We start from the raw sequence: 24,203 nt of genomic DNA, 5'->3' as shown, positions 1-24,203 counted from the left end.
CAGAAAAGATCTGATGCTGTTTGATGGTTCATAAATGGAATGCCAATGACAATTTGTTGTTGACGTTTTGCTGCCTCAGCCTTCAGATATCATGTGTTGATGCATCACTTGTGCTTCACCAAATAATCCTTGCAGGTAAATGATCTTGTGATTGATCCGGCCAGTTCAAAGCTATGAGTTCCTATAGCTCGTGTGCTGTCCCAGTAATTTGGAGTTGCTGAGGCTGCTGCTGAAGATTCATCAAAGTTGACAACTGAACCCAGAAGCGCAGAATCATGGGAAACCCGTATGATTATGGAAATAGATGTGACCATTTCCTCCCTCTAGCTAAGCGTTGTGTTGTGCAGTTATTTTTAAATATGAGTTTTAGGAACCATTTTTAAAAGAAAAAAAATCCTTATCTTGGTCAAAGATGTATTTCTGATTGGGAAAAAAACGTTTTGTTTTAATTGTTAAAGACATAGTGCTGCTTTTTCTAAATTTGTATGTAGTTTTTCACACATTTCTGTGAAAGGTATGACAACTTTCAGTTCCTATTTCCTTCTTTAGATTTACATCATAAGAGTTCAGTTTCAGTGCTGTTTTATTTCATTTACATATTTTACTATGGTAAACTTTTCTTTGGAAATATCTCAGAAATTTGAAATGCTTGTTAATCTTGATTTGAAATGTGCATGTAAGTTGATGAATAACTGCAATAGCAAACAATATCCATACATGGATCCTTTAATATATTATGGAATGGTGTCAAAGAATGAGATGATACTTAGTTCTTTCCAAATAAGCATTAACAATTCAGGAGTGAAGTACACTTGAGTTATATTATTGACTAGAGGTTGCACCACCCCCACTACATCTGTGAAAATGTAGTGAGAGTTTATTTAGATGTAAATATGAAAAAAGATGGGGTTTTCTTTAGCTGTGCAAATTGTATTTTCATGGAGAAATTCTCAGTGCACCGAGGTATTAAATTACCTTTGTTATACACCAGCAGAAGAAAAATACCCAGAAATTAGTAGTCTTCAAGCTGCATGTGAATATGATATTGTTTTTGATCTTGGGAAATGGTAGAGTGTAATTAATAACACTCTTAGTGTATCTGTGCAATGACTTTCAGGCTGATCCTTCAGCCTGGTGAAAGCAATAGTAGATATTGATTTGTACAACTAAATAAATAAAGCAGATGACTCTCCAATGAGATGGCAATTGGCAGGTACCTAGAGACCACAGTGGGTATACTGCTATAGCCAAAAGACTATAAACCATGTCAATGCCCTAGTTCTAGGAATGGAGCACTGTAGTTCTTATTCCTATTCAGCATGTCAATTTTGAATTATTTTGAAATATTTTGTGTGTTTTTTTGTTAGATTGATCAGCCTAGTTCAATAAGCAAATGTAGCTTAAAAATAAATTTTACAAATACAAATAGCTGAAAAATCAAACTATTTATCTTTTGTCTCTGCTGATGTATGCTGTATCTCTTATTTATCTGTATGCATGTTTTTTTTCAACACGTGGAAAACAAGTGTCAAGTTTTAAGCACATGATCTTACCATCATTAGGTAGCAAAATGAGCACAAGGAGCAAGGGGATTAACTTGCATTAATGACGAATTCACAGCCTCTATTCTGTAATCCAGTTAGAAAAGATGATACCCAGTCTTTGATAATAAGATAAGGGCCTAATTTTGTGTGATGCGTCAACTGATTTCAGCCATGGCGGTCCATATTAAGGTCACTGATCCAATAGGTCTTGTCAGAAGCTGCCAATTAGCACGTTGTCATTTTCACTTGTTTACATTGACTGCAACATGTAGACGAGTATTTGATTTTCCGTTCAGGGGTCATTGGATCTTTTGTGAATCCTGACCTTTGAAATGCCATGGATCACTCGGGTTTCCAGCTGCATTAATAAGATGGATTTCTAGTTAAAATGATTGAGTTTCAAACTTACTTTAACACATGTTTATCCCCCTCTCTGAAGCAATTGTAATTTTGCTAATTAAGCACACATCTTTTGCTGTTTTCCCTTCTTTTAATAGAGGATAGCCATGAAACCTAGCAGAGCAGGTGATAATAGAACAGCTAGACAACTTGTTAATTAATAGTGCTGGATGCAAAGATAGTGCAGTAATTAATACTTTAGTTAAGTGTTACATGGCAGTCTGTACACAATATTTCTGTGATACTAAATTGAGCTGCTTTACCTAGAAAGTGCATACTGAGAGGCATTAAGATGCAACAAATTAGTTTAGTCTCAAATTTACTAAACCAGACCAAAATACAGACTCATTTATATATTAGAAAAGAAAGAAAATGGCATAAAAATGGGCTGCTGTTCAAATCAATTATTTATGTATAGTTTATCAATTACATACGCTGCTGGCAAAGCTGGTATTGTACCTGATGTAGAATTGATGTTCCAAAAGTGTTCATTTAGATTCCACTCTGCCAGAAGTGCTGCACAAAGCCCAGCGAGTGCGCATGTGGATCACATGCTTATTCAGTGAATTCCACCGGTGGTTAATGCGTTCATTTCAGACGAATAGGATGGCCAGTCCATCACGTGCACGTTTTACCGAGCCAGGAAAGCCTGACAAATGTATAAGGTGATGTGGCCTTGCTTTATCATGCATACAGTAAATGTGGGGGTTTAAATTCAAGCAAAGTAAGGTGTGGTATGTGGATGGAGAACATCATTTCTATAGTGTTGCGCAGTCAAAGAACCATTAATATACAATACTGTTAACTCTCCATCCATGCTGTATTGTAGCTCATATCATCACATATCCATCTCTGAATCGGTCCATTTGTGCCCAGTGGTACCTCTTCTAGCTTTTGCATGGAGAGGTGGGTCACTCTCTGCCTACCGTCATGCCAGAACAAATTGAACCATGGATTGGGACATGTCAATCTGTATTTAGCCAGAAATAAAATTCATGGGTCTGAATACTTGTACAGTGAACGTACAGTGTTTCTGTTTTCTTCTCTTGAGCTTTTGCTGATTTTTAGTGTAACTTATCCTACCTGTAGAAGCTTTACATATGGGCATTCAGGTTTTGAATAAAATAGGTTAAGTTTTATTTTTAAATTTTAATTGTAACTTCACAAAATTGGACCAACAGAATGGTCTGAATGCTGCTGTGAGGTACTAAATGCAAGGCTGAACATTTATTTTTGCCATTTGTTGAATAGCTATCCCAATAATATTATTTTCTAAAGAATAGGAATATATATGGAGTATAACAATTACAGCTTTGATTTTTAATTGTCATGGTTAATAAAAAATATTGAATACCCAGAGAACAATTAATAAGTACTGTTAAATGTGGTTGTTGTGGATGTAAAATACATGCTCATTTGTTTTTTAAAGGAGGATATATATCTAAAATAAACTCTGTTAAGGCAGAATACTGATCGTTCAACAGGTCAGTACATGATACTGGTGCTCATATCAAGAAGAAAATCTATATAATGAACATTATTATGCTTAAAGATTAAGACATTATGGTGTCATTGTTACCATTGTTATAACAATCGTTGTAGTAAAGGTTCCAGACCTTCTCTGTATAATACCAAAGACTACAGTGTAAACTTGTTGTAGTTTTACAACAAGTTTAATTGTAAAACTAACATGTGAAGAGGCTGTTCAAGTACTCTGTTTTACTGTATCTGGCTGCTACAAGCTAATTGATCTTAGGATCTCTTTAAACTATTAAAGCATAGTCAATACTATGGGGTCCTAGTCCCAGCTTTCCATAAACCTTTTTGTAAAAATGTACCCCCTTTTTTCAGTTTTAAATGCACTTTCCCTTAATTTTTAACTTGTGTTGTCTGGTTTGTATTTCACATTTGATTCAGAAGAAGTCCATGGAGGTGACTCTGTCAAATGCCTTTCATTAATTTCGATTACCTGAATGGTATTAAGTCCCCTCATAGTAATCTGTTTTCAGTACTAAAAGGGTTGAATTCTTCAAGCTGATAGAATATTACATTCCTTTAAGCCCAGGAATGTACTGTATGTGGTTGTTCTTCTCGGAACTGATTCCAGAGCAGCAATATCTTAATTTTGTGATCAGAATTGTTCATAATATTCTAGGTGGGGTTTTACCAGTGCAATGTACAATTTTATCATTCCTTAATTTAAATTCTACATTTTGGCTATATATCCTTATGTTTTTGATTTTTGTTGCTTCCCCACAAAACCTAGACGTGTTTGCCGATCTTCATATTTTGCTCTCATCATTAAACATGGATTGTAGCTATACCAGAATCTAGATAATTTATACATATATAAATGAAGAAAAGCAGTGGTCCTTATACAGAACTCCACTAATTACTGTATGTTAAACCAAGCATACCCATTATCTGTACTCTTTCTATAAATTAACCTGTTCTCAATTTAATAAAAACCTGCATTACTTTGAATACTACGACATGTAATTTGTATACTATATCCTGTTTGTATCCATTACTGTTGTTGAAAGAACTACAAGTTAATTAATATAGGAAGTCCCCATTTAACATCTCCCTATTCAACGTTGTTTTGCACTTCAGTCATCCAGAAATTGAGGTGCACGACATTAAACAGCCCCTAACTCATCCAGAGCAACTGTAAGTCATTTTGAAAATGGTGCCACAATTGAACTAATTCACGGCACCACCCAGCATCCCAAGTGGTGCTGCCAGGTCCCATTGTCTGCTCTCTCGCTGTGCGTTCATGGTGTTTGTCCACATTGTCTTCGTGTTGGAAGTATCTTTGCAATTCGGAAAATCTAGAGCGGAAAGAGATGTGAAAGTGATAGATCTGGTGTTGAAAGCAAGAAAAAGCTTCTTAGTATTGGTATTGATGGAGAATTAGATGTGGTGAAAAGAAACAAAAAAGGTGAACACAGAATTAATATTGCTTTTTAATGTCCAATTTCATATCCTTTTTTTAATGTTTCAGTTTCTTTTTTTATGTTTGATGTTTAATATATACATATCATTGATAAAGTGTATGTCATTGTTATAAATTAAGTTTATTAAATGTTCCTTGGTAGCTCTGTGCTGTTCTAGGGGTACCTGCATTATTGATAATTTGGAGTGGAAATGTGTTGCATTTCTGAAGTGGTTTACTACACATAAAACTTTCCAGCAATTATATGTATTATTATTATATATTATATATCATTGTTTATGGAAGTGCATGAATGGCACAACATCTTCGAATAAATAACTATGCCAATTATAAAATTATGTTCATGTCTTTCCTCTTTTTGTTACTGATTTATCCTTCCAGGTTGGTGAAGCCGTATTTTGTGCTGGGCAGATTGGTCTTATCCCATGCACAATGCATCTTGTCCAAGGGGGAGCACCGACTGAAGCCATGCTATCTTTCAGCCATGTGGAGAAAGTGCTGAGTGCAAAAAGTAGTGGTCTGACTCTAAATCACGTACTCCTAGCAAACTGCTATGTCACAAGCAAAAAGAACATCCCACTTGTCCAGAAAGCCTGGGAAAGAAAGCTGAAAGAGCAGTTTGGAGAGGTATGTTGGACATTATGTTTTACATGTATGTTCTTTCAGAGGGTGCCCTTCGTTATTTTCAAGCAAGAGCTCACTGTAACAACACTGGTATTTCTCTGTCTCCAACATCTGACACGTTTCTTGTGTATTTTATCGCTGATTGAGTTGTAGTAATGAACCCACTGTTTGCACTTCATCCATCGGGAGAAATCTGAAATCTGAGTTAGCCTGGTGCTGAATTAACTCCATGGAAAAAAAGTCTACTGAGTGATTGTTTTTACATGTTAGCTTAATATTTGGCAGTTGTATTAAATATTAAGAAAGGTTACAAACAAGAGGAAGCCATTTGACTCATTTTGCCTTATTATAGTTATCAGTTAATTGATTCAAGGATCTTAAACCAGGGTACTGGCCTCAACAACATAGCTGGGTGGCTTGTCCCTCTCAGGACAGCTCCTATCGTCTAGAATTCAGGACCGATCGCCATCAAAGCATGCCATAAAAAAGTTTTTAACCTGGGAGAGTCATTAATTTAACCATTTATTTCAACATCTGTGCGTTTACTTTTCGTTTTTTTGCTTCTACAATTTAGATTTTGTAAGGGTGTCTGCAAATGCTAATGGCAGTACACTTCTCCTAGAAAGATGAAGAGAGCTCTCATATTTACAGTATGAAAGCTCATGAAAAGTTTATGACTAGGGAAATGCCAATGTCTTTGATAATATGGAGCACAGCACCAAAGCAGATGTCTTCCTTAGAGCCTCCTAATCCATTATCCCCTTTTTAGAGCACTGCTGAATCTTCTGATAGGCTAATCCTTTCTCCCACTGCAGTCAGACACCATGCTGTTAATAAGAGCTGAAGCTCAATGATTGCCCTGAGTAGAGAATCTCCAAACAGAGAATGTACCTTGGGTACTAATCTGATGAGCCCTAAACTGGGGTAAGAAAATGCCGCTGTTTTTATTAATGTCTCCTAGTGCTCTTCTGCAGTTTCAATCCGTGCATTAAGAGGGTATGTCCCCCCTCTTCAGTTGTGTCGCGGTCTGTATGACAGTGGTTTTCACCTCGATTTTTGAGAGTTTCTTGTTTAGGTTGCAGTTGATTTAGAGTTTTTGACACAGGTGAACTCCAATAAACAGTTAGTTGAATTAATAGGGCTTTAACGAAAGGAGACAAGCGCTAAAACATTTTTTACAAGAGAGACAGTTTCTTAACATATAAAAGAGTTTGCAGCCATCTGTTGTATACATGACATGGAAACAGCTGATTTAAGTTGATTTAGAAATGTTAAAGTAAAGCCAAAATCACAAATGCTTCCAAAACAAATCACACTTGTCATTATTAAATGAAAATGTTAATATTATATTCAATAATATTATTAAAGTATTTAGTAAAGTTAGTTTTATTTATCAGTTCAATATATTGCAATTGTAGTTACCTACATAAGATATTGAAATGTTTTTTGACAACGTAAAGGCTTTTTAGTACTCCTTCATACTCACAGATTGGTTCAATTACACATTTTTTATACATCTTAAGTGTCGAGGATTGACTTATAAGAGTGCTGCTGGTTACAGAGGTCTCCTCAGTGCAATGAATTCAGATGACACAGTTGCACTTAGCTTTTTTATCTGGTGTCTAGTGTATTCAGTTTCCCTGGGGTTGGGATTAAACAGAGGTTTCGTATTCATTTGAAGTGATTGTAATGAGAATATTTAACACAGGTCAAATGCAGATAACAGAACTCCTGAGGAATGGGAGAATATTTTACTTTTCACTAGTTCTAGTTCTAGACACTAGTTCTCTTTTTCACATTCTGAATGTTTTAAAATAGTCCTGGACTCCTTTTAAAGCAAACAAGTGTTTAACTTGTTTTCTGATCATGATAGGATGCAATACCTTAAATGTTTAAAATAACTAAATCATATAGATTTCCTAAATAGAAGGTTTTTATCTATTTTTAGAATTGTTGTTTCGCTGCTATTTCACTACATTCTGCCGTCTGTAAATGACGTCTTTGATTACAACCTATACTGTTTATCCCAAAATAATTATGTAGTGCATTCTTTATTTTGTAAGTAAACTGGCATAGCATTACTTCAGAGATATAGAACGATATGGTTAGAATACGACTATAAAACATATTGGGTTCATTTTATAGGACAGGGATGTTGGCATGAGCAAAACTCTTCTTGATTCCTTGTTTCAATACAATCAATATTATGTAAAACCACAAACACTGGCCATTACGAAAAGTGGTCAACCTGTCTTACCAGAGACCTCTGTCAAATGTATTGATAGTCATGTACACTATATATAGTGATATCAATTGGTAATATATTACAGGCACTGTTCTGTTGATTTGCCACAGTGAGAAAAAACAAACCCGTTTACTACAATAATAATCCCCCTGGTTTACCACATTCTCTGGTTTGGTACTGATTATATTTTGAGGGTACCTCCAAAAACAGCATGAAGATTGTTTTTTTGTTTTAATTTAATGATCTAAAGAGCTGAAATAATATACAAATAACCATCTATATAATTATTTAATGTTATGTTACTACTTTATCTTATTTGCTATAAATTAATAAAAAATATGTTATATTTGGTTGTAGAATAGAACAGAGTTTTTTTTTACAGTACCAATCAAGGTGCTGACATCCCAATCTAAGAATAAATACTAAAACCCAATTATCACTTTTATGGTTGCTATTAAATAAAATACTACTTGCAGCGAGGACCAAAGAGGAGTGTACAATCAAATAATTCATGTGGAAGCAATCTCCCATCTAAACACAAGTTATTAGGAAGTGCAAGAGAGTTTATTTTTTTTTCCTTCCACTTTAGACAAGGAGCCAAATTATGTTGTGGTGCATTCATAATTTCTCTAATCAGGTGAATATAAAAACTCAGGAGGTTAATTTGGTGCAAGATAGAGTTGATGCATATGAAATCACTATCATAAAACAATGGGATGCTGATCATAGTGAACGACTGGCCTTATGATTTTCATACAGTATGTAGTGGAACAGTATGAGTTTAAAGAAAATCTCCTCTTAAAACAAAGTGTGCCCAATTCCCCATACCTGTGTGTTTTTTAAGTTTTTTGAGGAATTAGTACATGATGCTTCTTTTTAATTAAATAATTACTATAATATTATTATATACCCACCCATTTAAAATGATTCCATTTGGAGTTCAAGCATCCTCTATAGTCCTCTATTTGTTTTCAACAGTCAGCTTCCCTTTTTGAGATGGTACACGGCGGGTTCAGCTTGTGGAAGTATATACGATTGTCCTTGCCTGGTAATCAGGGCTGTGTAGTTGGCTGTGAGAGATCTCGAGATCAGCCAGCACCTAGACAGAATCCACACAATCGCTCAACAAGAGTAGACTCTCCTAATTCAAAAGTGGCTTATCAATTAATGATGTATTGCTCAAGCCTCCACTGAACACAGGAAGGGAATAATATTTAAAACCATTAAAAATAGTTTTATGTGTAATAATTTTAGCTTTGATTATCTCTGTGTGATGTTGTTTTTATTTCTGCTATCTGCTAGCCCAGTATTTTTCAAGGACAATGCAGACCTCTACTCAAGTCGCGGTGTCTCTGATCTGTGTGTGTGTGAGTAAATCTCGGGCTTGCCTGTGAAGGGCAGTGTTTCAAAACCTTGGAGGACAACAGCGAAGCCCATTTCCCTTCAGGGAGATCATTTGGAAGTTCAGTGCCACAAGCAGAGCGTTATGCAGTTTACACAAGTTGATTTTTAAGTGAAACTTAAAGGGGAGGAAGTGGTTCTATTATTGAAATGATGGCCTTGCGCTGAGCTGAGGAACTGCTTTCACCATTTGATGAAGTGCCCCTGCTGTGGAGGAAATGTAGGGGAACTGGCTGAGTTTTTGCTATATCAACTCCCTGCTGCTAAAAGGCTTTACACTGTTTCCTTATTACCGTATTTACCATTTAAGTTTCACGCATTCTAAGCAGGTCTCATGGGCAACCATACAAAAGATACCATGGCTGTAAGTATACTAGTACTGAAAAATTACAAGCTCCTGCAGCTGTTGGCTCAAATAATAATTGTTGTAAGTACAAATTGCATTTACTGTATATTATGGTCATTATTATGTTGGAATAGATTTCATTCCTTTTATGTAAATGCTATAAAACAGGTTTTCACCTTTCCTTCCTATAGGACCCATTTGTTTTGAAATTACTCTCAGTAAAGGCCTCCAATTTAGACATTAAATCAGATTTAAGTAAATTAATGTTAATTAATTGGCAGCTGCTATTAATTTATAAAATATTCATAGCAATACTACAAGTCAGTAGATCCATAATAATTGTTGTCAAAGCAAAGCCACCATGAGAGACCTTGGGTGAAAACTCCCCCCTTGTATCTGAGGGCCCCCACAAGTCCCTGGACTCCTAATGGAAAACCTTGCCTCTAGAAATTCCCAGGTGTGTTGCCCTTTTAGTTGGATAAAAGGCAGCAATTTTTCCTATAAACTGTAGAGCAGGTCAATGTTTTGTGTTTCTATTCCAGTTTCATTGCAAAACTTTGTTACAAACCGCTTCTCAGTTAAAAAAACTTAATGAATGAGGATGGTCATAATGAACTTATGCAGTGAAATGGATTAGAGGAGCAGTATGTGGAATAGCCCTGTTGTAGACAATCAACAAAACCATATATCAACTTTTGTTGCCTTGTATTGTATTAGTTTAATCTCTTTAAACGATTTCCTGTTAAGGGCAATGACTGGAAATAAAATAGTTGCACATCTGTCAGTGTACAGGCAGTTGGGAATGCTGTGCGTTTTTAATGCTGCTCTCAATTTGAACTGCACTGCACCTCGGAAAGATGATCATTTTCTGTTGGTGTTGTGGTTTGTTCTGAATTAATACACATTGCATGTGTCCCTAAAGTTAACATTTGCAAAGTTATTGATTTAACAGCCTTAGACAAGTAGAGGAAAGTAGAAAAGTTTATGCCTGTGTGAATGAATTGACCTGCAAGAGGTTCCACAGACTTATTTTCCACAAACAGTACCTCACCACCTTGGGCCAACAAAATGGCCTTTAAGCCTGAATGAGCACTGCTTTTTCCATTGGAGAGCTCCAATATTTCATCTTTTCAAAGTGTTTTGCAGCACTTGGAGGGGAATTAGTATTGACAAGGGTAGAATTCATCTCCTGGAGGAGAATACCTTGCTTCTGTTAAGTGCTAATATCACATTTATGTTAGGAAAAAAAACAAACTTGGTAATGCTTCTGACACGCCACTCCAAGCAAACAGGTCTCTGTGAACATTTCTTTATTGTGAGGAGAGCTTTGTCAATTTGTGGAAAATTATCCCCTGTTTTCATTCCCACACATTAAAGCTAAGATGGTGAAGCAATATTTGCTCTAGATACACAATTAAGCTCTGCCGAAGTTTAATCTGCAGGTAAGTGCTGCATTCATGTAAACAGTAGAATGGGTCAAACTGCCCCACCTCTACAGGGTAAAAGTGCTGTTGATGCTCTTGTCAATAATTTTTGTGAGTGAATTTCAAAATAAAGTGTGTGTAACCTATCATTATTCCCCACTTACCACGTCGAGTGTAAGTGGATGAAAATTGATCCTGTAAATTGAAAAGGGGGGGTTAAGTGTTGCAGCCTTATCGACTTCAGTTGAAATTACTGTTTTAAGTTGCTTATTTCTTATCCATTAGTAGATAAGGCTGCAACAAAGTATCATTTGAGGGCTTTATTGTACTACAAACTGGTAAAACATATTCCAAACCTAATAGTGGCTCACACATAGCAAAACGATTTTAACTCTGGAGATAAAAAAAAAATCTAAGACCTGTAAGCATTCTATTCCATACCTCTGGTAGTCAAGTGGCATATTTTAGGTTAATCAAGCCTCAGATACATTCCTCATTTTTAATTGGACTAGAATAGATATATATATTAGTTAGGTTGACTTTATCCATTGAAATGCGATGAAGATTTGAAGACAAATAGCAGCCATAGGAATGCTTATTTAAAAAATGTGGGAAAATATAAAACCAGATGTTCACATTTAATAGTATGTAAAATTACTGTACATAGAATACACTTTTAAATCTGCTGCACATCTCTCTTTCCCAATGCATTTACCAGATGTGTTAAAGCTTGGTATTATCTAGTTTCTTCAACAGTAGCCACTAGCGCCCATTATCCTTTTTTGTCCTTCTGAGCAATTTGAAATTTAGTAGTTAGTGGATCTGATTTTCATTCATATCTTTCTATAGAGTATTTGAGGATGGTTGTAAGAAAAAGATTGTGGATCACAAGGACTTATTTTCACCTTTCCACCAGCAGTTTGTATTTCTCGAGCTATAATTAACTGTTCATTTTTGCAGACATTCCACTCTAAAAAGATTATAATCAGGATGAAAATGTTGTAAGGTTTTCATCAATAAGACGGTGGTGAAAGCTGAAAAGAACATTGTACATTGCAGGAGGAAGCATACGGAGAGGAAGAGACCAAGTGTGGACCTATGGTGGTAGCTGTTATCTCCCGTCTGCCCAGAGATGCAGCTGTGGAGCTACATGTCGTGGCTTGCGCAGATGACGCCAGGCAGAGAAAGTCCTTTTCCGTCACCAGAGATGTAACACCTGGCAGCATAGAATGTGAAATAGTGGAATCCAGCTCCTCATCCTCAGCCAGCATCTCCTTGTCTCTGAGCCTGCCACGCTCTCCCCCTATCACACAGGCAGAGGAGGGGCCCCTGCTTTCTGGTCTCATCTCAGCCTTCCAAGAGGCGCTGCAGAAACTGGATGGCTGTATACTTCCCTTATGTATCAGGGCTTTCTACAAGCGCAACAACGGTGTTGCTAGAAAACTTGTGGCAGGTAAAACTCTCATAAAAATCTTGTTACCTCACACAGTAGCAGTCCTTACATTGATGAATGTCCACTCAGCTCTCTGTAGTGAACATTTTTTTATCCCTTGAACTAGACTGGACTGGCGACAGGTTGTTCATTGTAGCACTTTACATCTTAAGAACCAGATATTTCAGTTCTGTATGTTTAGTGTTTAGTTCAGCTAGCAGGCATATCACTCTGCAACTCACAACTGGCAGCCCACTGAAGCCAAGCAGGTGTGAGCCTGGTCAGTACCTGGATGGGAGACCTCCTGGAAAAAACGAAGGTTGCTGCTGGAAGAGGTGTTAGTAGGGCCAGCAGGGGGCTCTCACCCTGCGGTCCAGATGGGTCCTAATGCCCCAGTATAGTGACGGGGACACTAGACTGTAAACAGGCGCCGTCCTTCGGATGAGGTCCTGACTCACTGTGGTCATTAAAAATCCCAGGGTGTTTCTCGAAAAGAGTAGGGATGTAACCCCGGCATCCTGGCCAAAATTCTCATTGGCCTTTACCAATCATGGCTTCCTTATAATCCCCATCTATGAATTGACTTCATTACACTGCTCTCCTCCCCACTGATAGCTGATGTGTGGTGAGCGTTCGGCGCACTATGGCTGCCGTCGCATCATCCAGGTGGAGACTGCACACTGGTGGTGGTGGAGGGGAGTCCCCATCACCAGTTAAGCGCTTTGAGTAGAGAGTCCAGAAAAGAACAATATAAGTGTAAGCAATTATTATTATTATTATTTGTATTTTTATTATTGTTATTATTATTATTGGCAGACAGTGAAGCTTCACACTTAGAAGGGTTCAGAGAAAACAAACAGGAAAAAAGTTTTTTTTTAAAAAAGGTTCTAAAAACGTGGCTGGAAAAAGGCTTAAAAGGTTGTATTTAAGACAGACACCCTAATCACGATTGCACTGTTAAGTATAAGTAGCGATGTCCGTGTGGCAGTAAGTGTTCTCATGTATTCTTTCCACCTTCCCTGTCTCCATCTTTACCATTAACGTGATCATGTGGGGTGACTTAAGTCTTCTGTGAACAAAATGAAATCTATAATTTCTCCAGATGCTCTCAATCTTGAGAGAATCTTAATATCTGCAAAAAATGAAGCAACAAAACCATAAATCAGAGTAATTGTAGCATGTTCTGCAAAAACAGAATCACGACTGAGATTCAAAGCCAAACCAGTCATTTTTCCCAAAGTTTTTTCTACATCATCCCAAACCGTTATTGTGGCAGAAATGCAATTATACTTAAAATCACAAAGATCAGAGTATTGTTTTTAAATTTGTTAGGATAACCTATCATATCAACTTGTGCAATGGTGTACTGTATATAAATCTGGTTTGTCTGCAGATCAATATCCAGAATTAGTTGGTTATTTGTAAGCAAGTTACTTGATGTTTGCTCAGTGATTAATCTATTCTGAAACGTATTATAAATATCACAGGGAAAATACCTAATCCCTCTTTTCCTCAGATCCTGACTTTTTTTCTTAGCTCCTTACACTTCCTGGTCTGTGTTATGAAGATTGAAATCGAAATACTGTATGCAGGCACAGTACTTTAATCGCATTAGCAGTACTTAGTGCTGTTAGTCTGTGGTATTTCCTTGTATGACAAAGCCAGTTCTGTTTTTTTTTACGAAACATAATAATGCATTCTGTAATTATAGGATACAACATAACTATACTATATGAATTACTGCAAATCTAATCAGATTTTTGTAGGTAGAGTAGAGATAAATTATTTTTTGACAAAAATAAGCAAGTTATGGTACATTGTTATGTTTTCTAATATTTGTCCTCTTTTTGACCTGTTTATTATAATAATCTTAGTCACTTGGTACCCAAAACATGAATATTATATTTCTGAAATTCAGGGAATGGTAGTGAATACTAAGTACTGTTTTTCTGTGTTTAATATCAGTGTTTTCCTTTTAAAGGCTGTTAGTCCGTAATAACAAAGATGGGTGAATTGTCCTATGAGGTACCCTATTTTTTTATTTCTTGCTCAAGTAAGAGACATTTACTTATTGGACTCTTACTAAATCATTATTATGACATTTATCTATGTGCTAGTTAAATCCTGCCTATCCATTATATACTTAATATCATTGGTTACATTGGAGTTCCAAACCTTAAGCAGGACTGTCCAAGTATGATATGGCATACTGTAATATGTTTCGTACAACTGGAATTAAAGCCCTTGCCATTTTAAATTTTAGGTTTTATGTACAGTACATTGCATAAACTCTGTTTAAATAATAAGGTTCTCTTATCACAGTTCCAGATTGATGGCAAGTTATTTGACAAATGAATTATAGTAGATGAGTGTTCATCCGGAACTGAAGCAGTTGACAGAAAATGTCTTCTTGAACTAGCACCTTGTATGAGAAGAAATTCCCTTAAGAGTAGGATATACTGTAACTGAAACTATTATACCACTTAATCTCAGAACATTATTTTAAACAGCTGACATCTTTCAGATTATCTTTCAGTTTTATGTCTACAGTTTACTTTGAAAAATGCCTGTTTAGACAACATGCTTCAAAAAAGAATATATAAAATATCAATGAAATCTTGTAATAAGCAACCATTATGTAATCATGCAGATTATGCTAGGTTCCTAACTACATTTCAAAACAGTAAAGGATAATTTTTATCCAAGCATCTCTAAAAAGATGTGGGTGTCTTGTTCCTTTCAATTGTATTGCATTTTTAGCATAACATTCCACACCACACTATAAGTCTTTCTAAGCTTGCTTTAAACCTTGGATTTCAAATCTATTTAAAGCCTGAAAAAAAAACTTTGTAAAATTAGTCATTCACAGTACTGTAAAATGACTGTAAAGTCAACTGTGGATATTAATAATAAGTATTAGATGCTGTAATTCTGATCTTAGTCCTGATTTCTGTCCCTTTTCAAAGGCTAGGACTTACACTCTTGGAGTTCTACTGTTTACAACAATTGGAAACTATCCCAGTTTTCATTGTTGTGGTCACACTTGTCCTAAATGTGTATAAACTAATTTGAAACAGATTTTCTAAAAGACAATACTTAACTGTAATTAAAAGGTAACTTCCACATATACTCTATTATGTTTTTCAGTTCCACAAACATATAATCCTAGCAATTTGTTGGGTGTGTTAACACATACTGTTTTGCTTCAAAAATGTTTCATTTCATGCCAGATCATTAACTTCCAAGCTAACTCAAAATGTGTGTAGGTGGTGTATTCTAAATCACAATGTGACTAACATTTTAAAGCACCACTTACTAATTAGGTCTCATTTTAAAATAATTTATTTTGTTGGCAGAATAAATTGAAAGCCAAATTTTGTATATGTGTAAAATTATATTAATATTTCAAAATGATTTAAATAAAAAAATGGGGAACATTAAATATACTGCAGTTGTTTTAATTTTAAAAAGATATGTAGCATTTAGATATCTAAGCAACAGAAATTCAGTTCTTACACAGCTAAAAGAAATAACACATGTAAAACCAAGCTTTGAAAAGAAAAAAAAAACAAAACATTTTTCTCTCAACTTAAATAAACCAAAGAAAAAAGAAAAAAACATCTCTGTTTTTGTATGACAGGATTTTACAATGCATTTTTTTACTGAACACTTAAAATTGTATATTAACTTACCATTGAACTGGAATTTGTTACCTTTTCTCAGCAAAAAGCTGCTATGCCCTCAATTGATGCCACTGGCTTTGTTTATGGGTCAGAGCTTTTACTCAGTGGATAATTCTTCAGAAACGTCAACGATGGATAATGAGAAGTAACACACTGGCATTATCAAAAAAGTCACAAGGAATAAAGCATACCCTTTAGAAAGGCAAACCATATTGAAAATGGGCAACATATTTCTAGATGTCTAAACTTTATTGTCTCATGGATTTAAGCTGATAGGTAGACATTTAGTTTTGACAGTCTGTTCATTATCTAATGTCATTTATGTATGAGAGACTGAGGTCTTTTGATACATTACTTAAATACATATTCTGTATACAGTAAGTGCAGAAATCTTTTAAAATATTATGGATGTTGTTTTTGAGCTCTAGCTAAAACGTTCAAGTACTGTTTTTTTTAAAGAAAAAACAAACTGTCCCCAGGTGAATAAGCAATAAATAGTTGTGAGGCACTGTTTGCTTCTTTGACTAAAAACTGCAAACTAGGAACCAAACTGTGATCCAGTACGAAGGGAATTTTTTGTCTTTATAGTGTAAAAACATCCCCATCTTTGCCTACAAAGGTTGATGAAGAGCTGTTTGTAGCGCTACTGGATTCCATTGTCCTCAGCTTTGAAGAAAATAGTTTAAATAAACTTATCATGTACTGTAAAACTACTGTACTGTACCACAATCACATTTTTATTATTTGAAAAAGGACCAAATCATTTTGCGGCAGGTGCACTGACATTTTATTGAATAGACAAAATATTCATTATGCTCATGCCATCAGTTAAGACATACTGGTTCCTTTTTGTGTTCCTTTATTCTCACCTGACTTGACATGCAATAGGTTAAATCTCTTTATTAACTGTGCCCAGTCACTTGGGGGGTGACTTACTGTAGTGCACATGTAACAAAGTTACACAAATAATGACCGTATACATGAAAGACCATATACTTTATACTTTATTGTCATGTACTGTATGGTCTCCCTTTTGTTATGTAACTGCTTAAAAATATTATATGTTTTTTGTGACAAAAGTTGCCTGTCATGAAGAATGGTTAATGGTTTTACTCTTCCACATAAACTCTTTGGCTTTAGCCCATTTAAGCTAATCAGACTGAATTCTAAAACTTCTTTCAGTATTTTAGAACAATGAATTAAGGACATAAAGTCTACTTCTACATCATAAACTATAAAAAAACTAGAAATCCTTGTTAGGCCTTCCTGTTCTAACATTTTAAGGGACAGCTATTGTATATACAGTACGACTAGAAAGACATGTTAGATTACTATGAGTTCTGCATATTAACATGCAGTAAATAAACTCGTACAGTACATACAAACGTTTGTCTAAATTACTGGCTTGAGCTAAAGCCTTTTGAAGAAACTGTAAATGGCCAGTATAACACGGTGCAGTTCTATTCTCATGGTGAATGACTAGTTTTTTCTCTGGGCAAGGTGAGAATGAAGAGTGATCCCTGAGGGTAGCAGCTGGAAACAATACTAGACCCTGAGGCCAGTAGGCAATTGAAAAAGCAGGAGGGACTCTGCTTTTCCTGCCTGGCAGAAACACCACTTGAGCATCACAAATGGGTCCCCTTTTATCAGAAAAACAGGATCATGCTCTACAGTAGGTTAGCAGAAGTACTTTAAAATAACTTAAGCAAATATACAATTCAGCTACTGTATGGGAAGAACACACTAATTGTGTTACATGGTGTGCTCTGTAATCCTGGTCTGTATCATTACAATCCAGCCCTGGCCACAGACTATCCTCAGGAGAGGAATTACAGAGATGCCTTTGCAAGGATGTGCTGGGGACAGCCAATACACACTCATTAGGGTTCATGCAAGACGATGTGAAAAAAACAGTTGATGATGATGGTTTTAAAGGGTATTCTAATGATATTTAGTCTTGGAAAATTGTTAAGCAGTTTCTTCAAAATACAGTACTTAAAATAGTTTTTGGGTTTATAAAAAGGCTATGCTTATCTTAATAATTTGCTTGTTAAATCCAAACTGAGATCTGTGATCCACAGTATATACTGTACTTATTGATCTATATATGTATCTGCACAGTGAGTATATTTATAGAAAGAATAAATGAGAGTTACATCAAAGAGCAATAAATATATGTGAAATATTTCAATATAAAATACTCAAGATTTTTCTCAGACGTTTCATGTATATTGTTCATATTTGAAATTAGGTTAATTAATCTATTGCTTTTTTTGTTATTCTGCTATTTTAATGGCTAGCTTCACACAGTATGTTTAAAGTGCTTGAAGGGGAATTTAAAAGTGCAAATTTCAGTGGGATGGTTTCCACTTCCCTGTTGAAATTAACAACATTGCCTGTATTTTGCCTTTCTGGCATTTTGTTCTGCCACCTCTGCCTAAATGAACAATTTTCATGATCTGATGGCTGCTAATTATGCAGTTGTTTATCGGTTAATTTGAAACAGTTTGAGATTCATTCTAGCAAAAAACACTACTGTGCTTTAGGCTTTTACCATACTTAAAGCTCACAAAACCCAGCAGGCATCTCCAGTCTCGAACAAAATTCCTTTCTCTTTTTTAAGAATACCAGTCCTAAAATAATGTTTAAAAATAGTACTTAGTATTAAACTTAACAAGAGAATTGTTGCACTTACAGTCCTGATGATGAAAAATTTGCCAGAATATTTCATGGAGTACTGTTTTATCATTTGAAGCAGAAGAATCAATTGTACCCTTGGGTTGATGGTTTAGTTCCATCCCATTGCTAATGTGATTGCTTTTAGGATTCGTGCGATGGTCTCTGACCACTTTTTTTTTTTTTTTTAGATGGGTATCCACATTAGAAAACCACAGCATCTGGCATGGCCATGTTTGTGTTCCTTCTCATGGGGCTAAACATGGTGTTGCCCAGTACTCAAATTAGCGCCAGATTATTGGTCACGGTTTATAAATAAAAACGAAAATGCATTCTTTGTGCCAAAAATTATTTTCCAAAGTGTGATGACGGAGCATTGTTTTGTAATTAGGCTGTTATTTTATGTGATTTGCATCTTTTCTGGCCTGCTGTCAACTGCTGATCTCATGAGAGTCATACATCTTGAGGTGACTTTTAGGCAGAGAAAGGAGAAGACATTTTCTTTAAATAAATGGAAAGGTCCTTTTCAGTATTTCTATAAGATGTGATTGCTAAGACATGCTAATTAGTGTATTTGATTTAAGGCTTTAGACCTTTTTTTTATTTGCTTAGGAAGTAAAAAAAGAAAATCACACTGATTATATTTTAATGAATCCCACAACCAATAAATACACAAAAGGAAATATTACTCCTCAGCATTGTTATTAAAATGGGATTCACCAAAGAGTTAAGTTTAACAACATAACAGGTCTTGCCTTTTCTTTTTCTAACATGTGCATCTCTCTTTCGATTGATGTGTGCAAATTCAGAATAGCACTGTGGGTGAAGTTGGCTATAAGAGCACATTAATTAACCCCGTTCTTTTAGTAAATATCTTTTTCACAATTTATTTAGCCCTGAAAACACGCAAGTTTAAAAATACTTAATTGGGTATCTTTCTGATCCTACTGTTAAGCTCTCATTTTGGAAGGCACGAAGAGTGGCTTACCATGATCTCTGTTTCCCATCTTCCCAACAGCACACTAATGAACATTATTTGATTAGCATACACACAAAAACAGGTTGTTTAAAATGTTTAACTACAAGTACATTTTAATTCTATCACGTGACCACACTAGAATAGTCAATGCACTTTGAGACATCTTCTATTTAACTTCCACCCCCACCTCCCAATTAATCTGAATGTTTGTACCACATTACATTAATTAAAATGTGCAGAGAAACTACATTTTGATCAATTCAAGTGATCCAATAACAAGCAGCTAATCATGTATTAACAATGCTGAGTCCACTTCAGTCACCTTCCAACATATGCATGCTTCTGGATCAATCTTGGCAGAGCACATGTTTTGTTTTTTAAGTCCAGCCGTTAGTGACCATATGCTTTGACTTCAGGGAGCTAAATGTCTGGCTACAATCTGCCAGGGATTTGAGGACATCAATAATTTGTGAACAGTCATGTCAAATGTGGTCGAAGGGTTAAGTGCTACACTGACCACAGGGCACATCTTCTGGGACTGAGCGATCCTAATCCATGGTTTGGATCCTAATATAATCCAACGTGTGGTAGCTTTTAGGTTCTGTAGAGACTTTAAACTCCAATCAGAAGATTGATCTTGTTTTAATTTAAATGTACCTCAACAGCATTGAACAAACAAGTGAAGTTTTCGCATTAGTGTACTGGTAAGTAAATTGAATAACAAAATAATGATATGCAGTTATGATCTACAGGTACTTAAACTATCTGATTGAGCTTATACTGTATTGAAGTAAATTGTATCCTGGTTTAAAATAGTGCCTGCTATTAAAATGTTTTGAAATCCACTTCTTGAATTTCTTGAAGACATGTGCAGCTTTAGTCAGCATCATTGGAACTCAGCAGAAGAAAAGTTAAATCAGTTAAATCAAAATAAGATTGCTAACATGCATTAATCCCTTAAGAATATACATTATACTGCTTTATTTATTGTAAAGGATTACTGTTTGTTTCCATAGGATTTGGAGAATCCCTCAAGCATCATTTGGACCAGAGGAACCCTGCAATGGTTTTTGTACCAGTCGATGATTTGCAAGACTTGAGAGTCCTACAGTTTTCCTGCTGGCTAAGCCAATAGTGAACAACAGCGCATAAACTGTTACATTGTTTTTCACTTCAGATCATTCGGTTTTGTCCTTAGTTTAGTCAACAACCGGAAAATGTATCATGAACTTCAGTCTTGCGTCTCCTCCTTTTCCTTTTGCACTACTAAGCAGTCTGTAGTGTCAATTGGATTCATAACTGCAAACATGGCTCCGGAAAAAGGTTCTTTTCTCTCTACACCTTGATTTACCTCACTGTCAGTTTTGTGTCTTCGTGTCTCAAAATGTACTACAGCAAACAGAGTTTGGTATATCTGGCTGTTCTATCTAAATGCATCTCTTTTATATTTCTTTTAATAAAAGTAGTAGATTTGTTAGGTTTCTGGAAATGAACAGTGGGGCTGTGCTTTCTGGCTGACCATATTAACTGCCCATTCCCTGTTGTATAAGTTGAAACTTAAAGAAGAGACACATCTGGTTTAAGTCCTGCTTTCACCAGTTTTCTGACCATGATTGGAACTCTATAAAAACCACGGTGGCTTTGGCTCTCTCAAAACTGGTAAAGAGAAATGTTATAGATCTCTCTATGCAGCTACTGAACTCAAAAACATTGAGAAGGATGTCACATGCCATGCTCTGTCACACTCCTGAACTGAGAACCGTGGAAACATTATTTTGCATATGCAATATATTATTTTACATTAATGTAAAAAATAATTGGTTGTGGAATGTTGTACGTTTTTTAAAAGAAAACATAACTTACAGTACATGTTGAATTAACTTGCAAATTAGGGATCGGTGCATGATACATATCAAAACTGGATATTAACTTTAAAAATTAACTCCAGACTTTCCAAAAAGTCAACCCACCAAAGAATATTGTTATGAAGCAAAACGTCGCCTTACACAATTGCCACTACCATTCCACTGATGAGAGTGTGTACATATAACCATTTTATTCTAATTCTAATTAATTATTTTTTATTTTGTAAAAATGCACTATGAATTGCATTTTGTAACATCAAAAAATAAATACAGAAGTGATGTGTATTTCACCTGTGCTGTGTTAAATGTACTGTATATGTTTTCTCAGAAAATAAATTGTGGTTTTCACAGGAGTGGATCCAGTACATCCAGTTCTGAAATTAAAGGCAGAGTGATATCGCCAGCAGCCATAGCACTCTGCAACTCACAACTGGCAGCCCACTGAAGCTAAGCAGGTGTGAGCCTGGTCAGTACCTGGATGGGAGACCTCCTGGGAAAAACTAAGGTTGCTGCTGGAAGAGGCATTAGTGGGGCCAGCAGGGGGCGCTAACCCTGCGGCTCATGTGGGTCCTAATGCCCCAGTGTAGTGACGGGGACACTATACTGTAAACAGGTGCCATCCTTCGGATAACACGTAAAACCGAGGTCCTGACTCTGTGGTCATTATAAATCCCAGGGTGTTTCTCGAAAAGAGTAGGGGTGTAACCCCGGCATCCTGGCATCGGCCTTTATCAATCATGGCCTCCTAACAGTCCCCCTCTGTGAATTGGCTTCATTACTCTGCTCTCCAGCCCACTGAGAGCTGATGTGTGGTGAGCATTCTGCCGCATCCAGGTGGAGCTGCACACTGGTGGTGGTGAGTCCCCATTACCTGTAAAGCGCTTTGAGTGGAGTGTTCAGAGGTGTAAGCAGTTATTAAACAATGTTGACTGTGCATTTCATGTGAACTGTGTATTAAAAAAAAAATATTTAGGTTGAAAGGCTTCTTAGGTGGCAAAAAAAACTTTAATACGAATGAAAATATAATGGGGTGCAGTAGCTGGGGTTAAGTTCTGGACATGGGGTGCGATCTGTGTGGAGTTTGTATGTTCTCCCCATGTTTGTGTGAGCTTCCTCTTGGTCCTCCAGTTTCTTCCCACATTCTAAAGACTGTTGGTAGGTTAATTAGCTTCTGGGAAAATGACCTGGTATGAATGTGAATATGTGTGTGTCTCCCTGCAATGGACTGGGGACCCATCCAGCTTGTACCCTACCTTGTGCCCTTTGCTCACAGAAATAGGCTCCTGTTTCTCTACAACCCTGCATTGGACGAAATGGTTAGAAAGTGAATGGATGGATGAAACATATATGGATTGTTCTCATTTAAACATCAAAAGTATACTGTTCTGCCTTCCACTTGCTCAAAGTGGAGAGACTAGTAAAAATGGCAGCAAGCTCCTATTGGAAACATCCTCCCGGCAACAGGACATTGATCATTTACTGTTCCTCACACTGAGGTCAACAGCAGGTATCATTGACATGAGGGGGTTTCATTGTGTTGTATGGCCAGAGTATTTAAGGCAGAAATAAAGCTGTCTGTTGCCATCTTTGACTGTGCAGTTGCACATATGGGTTCTATGTTACCCTTGGATGTTTTGTTGCATTACATTAATACCATTATGATTGTAGAAGGCCCATGAGTTTTGGTCCAGTGGCAGTTCAGTGGGATTGTTTTGTGCTAATCATCTGATACAAATCTAAATGGCCAGATGGAGGCTTTCTATGGTAAATAAATACCTTTACCTGCTTACATTTTTGGGTTGTTCTGTTTTATGCTCCACTAGGCTGAAAGGTATTATTATCTAGTACTGGGCATTCAGCACCAGGCACCTCAAAAGATTAAAGGCTTGTACATTCCATATTGATTAAAATTCTGTCTGGTAAATAAGAATGGACTGCTAAATACACAGCTGCAGGCCAGGCTTCCTCATTTAGAGCAAAAGAAAACACCACTATTTACTTTTTTATCACGTTTTTTTCCATGTCTTGAAAAATGCAATTGAAATGCATTATTACTTAAGTCATTGTCTCTTTTGCGCTTGAAAACATAGTATCTTAGCAGGTTATTGATCAAGACACTGCTATTAGTCTGTTTTTTTTTAAATTGGCTTTGAGATATTCATGACTAGAGCCAATAGATGTCCACAAGATTGCTTTCCTTGAAATTACCAAGTCAAAAACCAAGTGACCGAAGTGATTGTTTTTAAGGTATTGACTTTCAACACAATACAATATGGTATTATTTGGTGCACATTTCACTTGCATGACCTGACAGAACTGCAGTGTGACACATTGTTAAGTTTTGGTTAGCCTCAGTGTGTATACCAGTAAGTGACAGTGTTACTCTGGATCAAGAATCCTGACCCAATGCCCTAGTGTGGTCACAAGTTGCGCCGTGTATTAGGAGGTGCTGGTTTTAGCTGAGACAATTAGCTGTGGTATCCTTCCCACTTAGAAAATCCCAAAGCACTCTCCACAGGAGCATGGCTGTTAACACTGGTGCAATGTCCTTATCCATAATTAGGTAATAAAATCTGACTTGAACAATGTCCTCTTGAAGTTCTGCCTCACATGTCCTTTAGTTGTTCCT

At 36.2% G+C, this 24,203-nt stretch overlaps 1 protein-coding gene across 5 annotated transcripts in view; it reads left to right on the top strand.

The window, feature by feature from the left end:
- dph6 (diphthamine biosynthesis 6) overlaps positions 1-23,363 on the top strand; it is a 77,841-nt gene extending 54,478 nt beyond the window's left edge. The window contains exons 13-15 of one of the 5 annotated variants that reach the window (XR_001478803.1): positions 5,281-5,526; positions 6,339-6,447; positions 11,999-12,083. Coding sequence is in view for 4 of the 5 variants with exons in the window: in XM_015350892.2 (XP_015206378.2) it covers positions 5,281-5,526; positions 11,999-12,392; positions 20,726-20,844 (759 nt within the window). In the remaining variant the exon portion in view is untranslated. Of the gene's footprint in view, positions 1-5,280; positions 5,527-6,338; positions 6,448-11,998; positions 12,393-12,986; positions 13,123-20,725 lie in introns of those variants that run through there. The other 4 variants (XM_015350892.2, XM_069193279.1, XM_015350893.2 and 1 more) reach the window with 4 other exon arrangements.
- The last annotated feature ends 840 nt before the right edge of the window (positions 23,364-24,203 follow it).

The sequence above is a fragment of the Lepisosteus oculatus genome, chromosome 8 (genome assembly GCF_040954835.1).
Source record: "Lepisosteus oculatus isolate fLepOcu1 chromosome 8, fLepOcu1.hap2, whole genome shotgun sequence".
Classification (NCBI taxonomy): Eukaryota; Metazoa; Chordata; class Actinopteri; order Semionotiformes; family Lepisosteidae; genus Lepisosteus; species Lepisosteus oculatus.
This window is presented reverse-complemented; position numbering and strand designations above follow the sequence as displayed.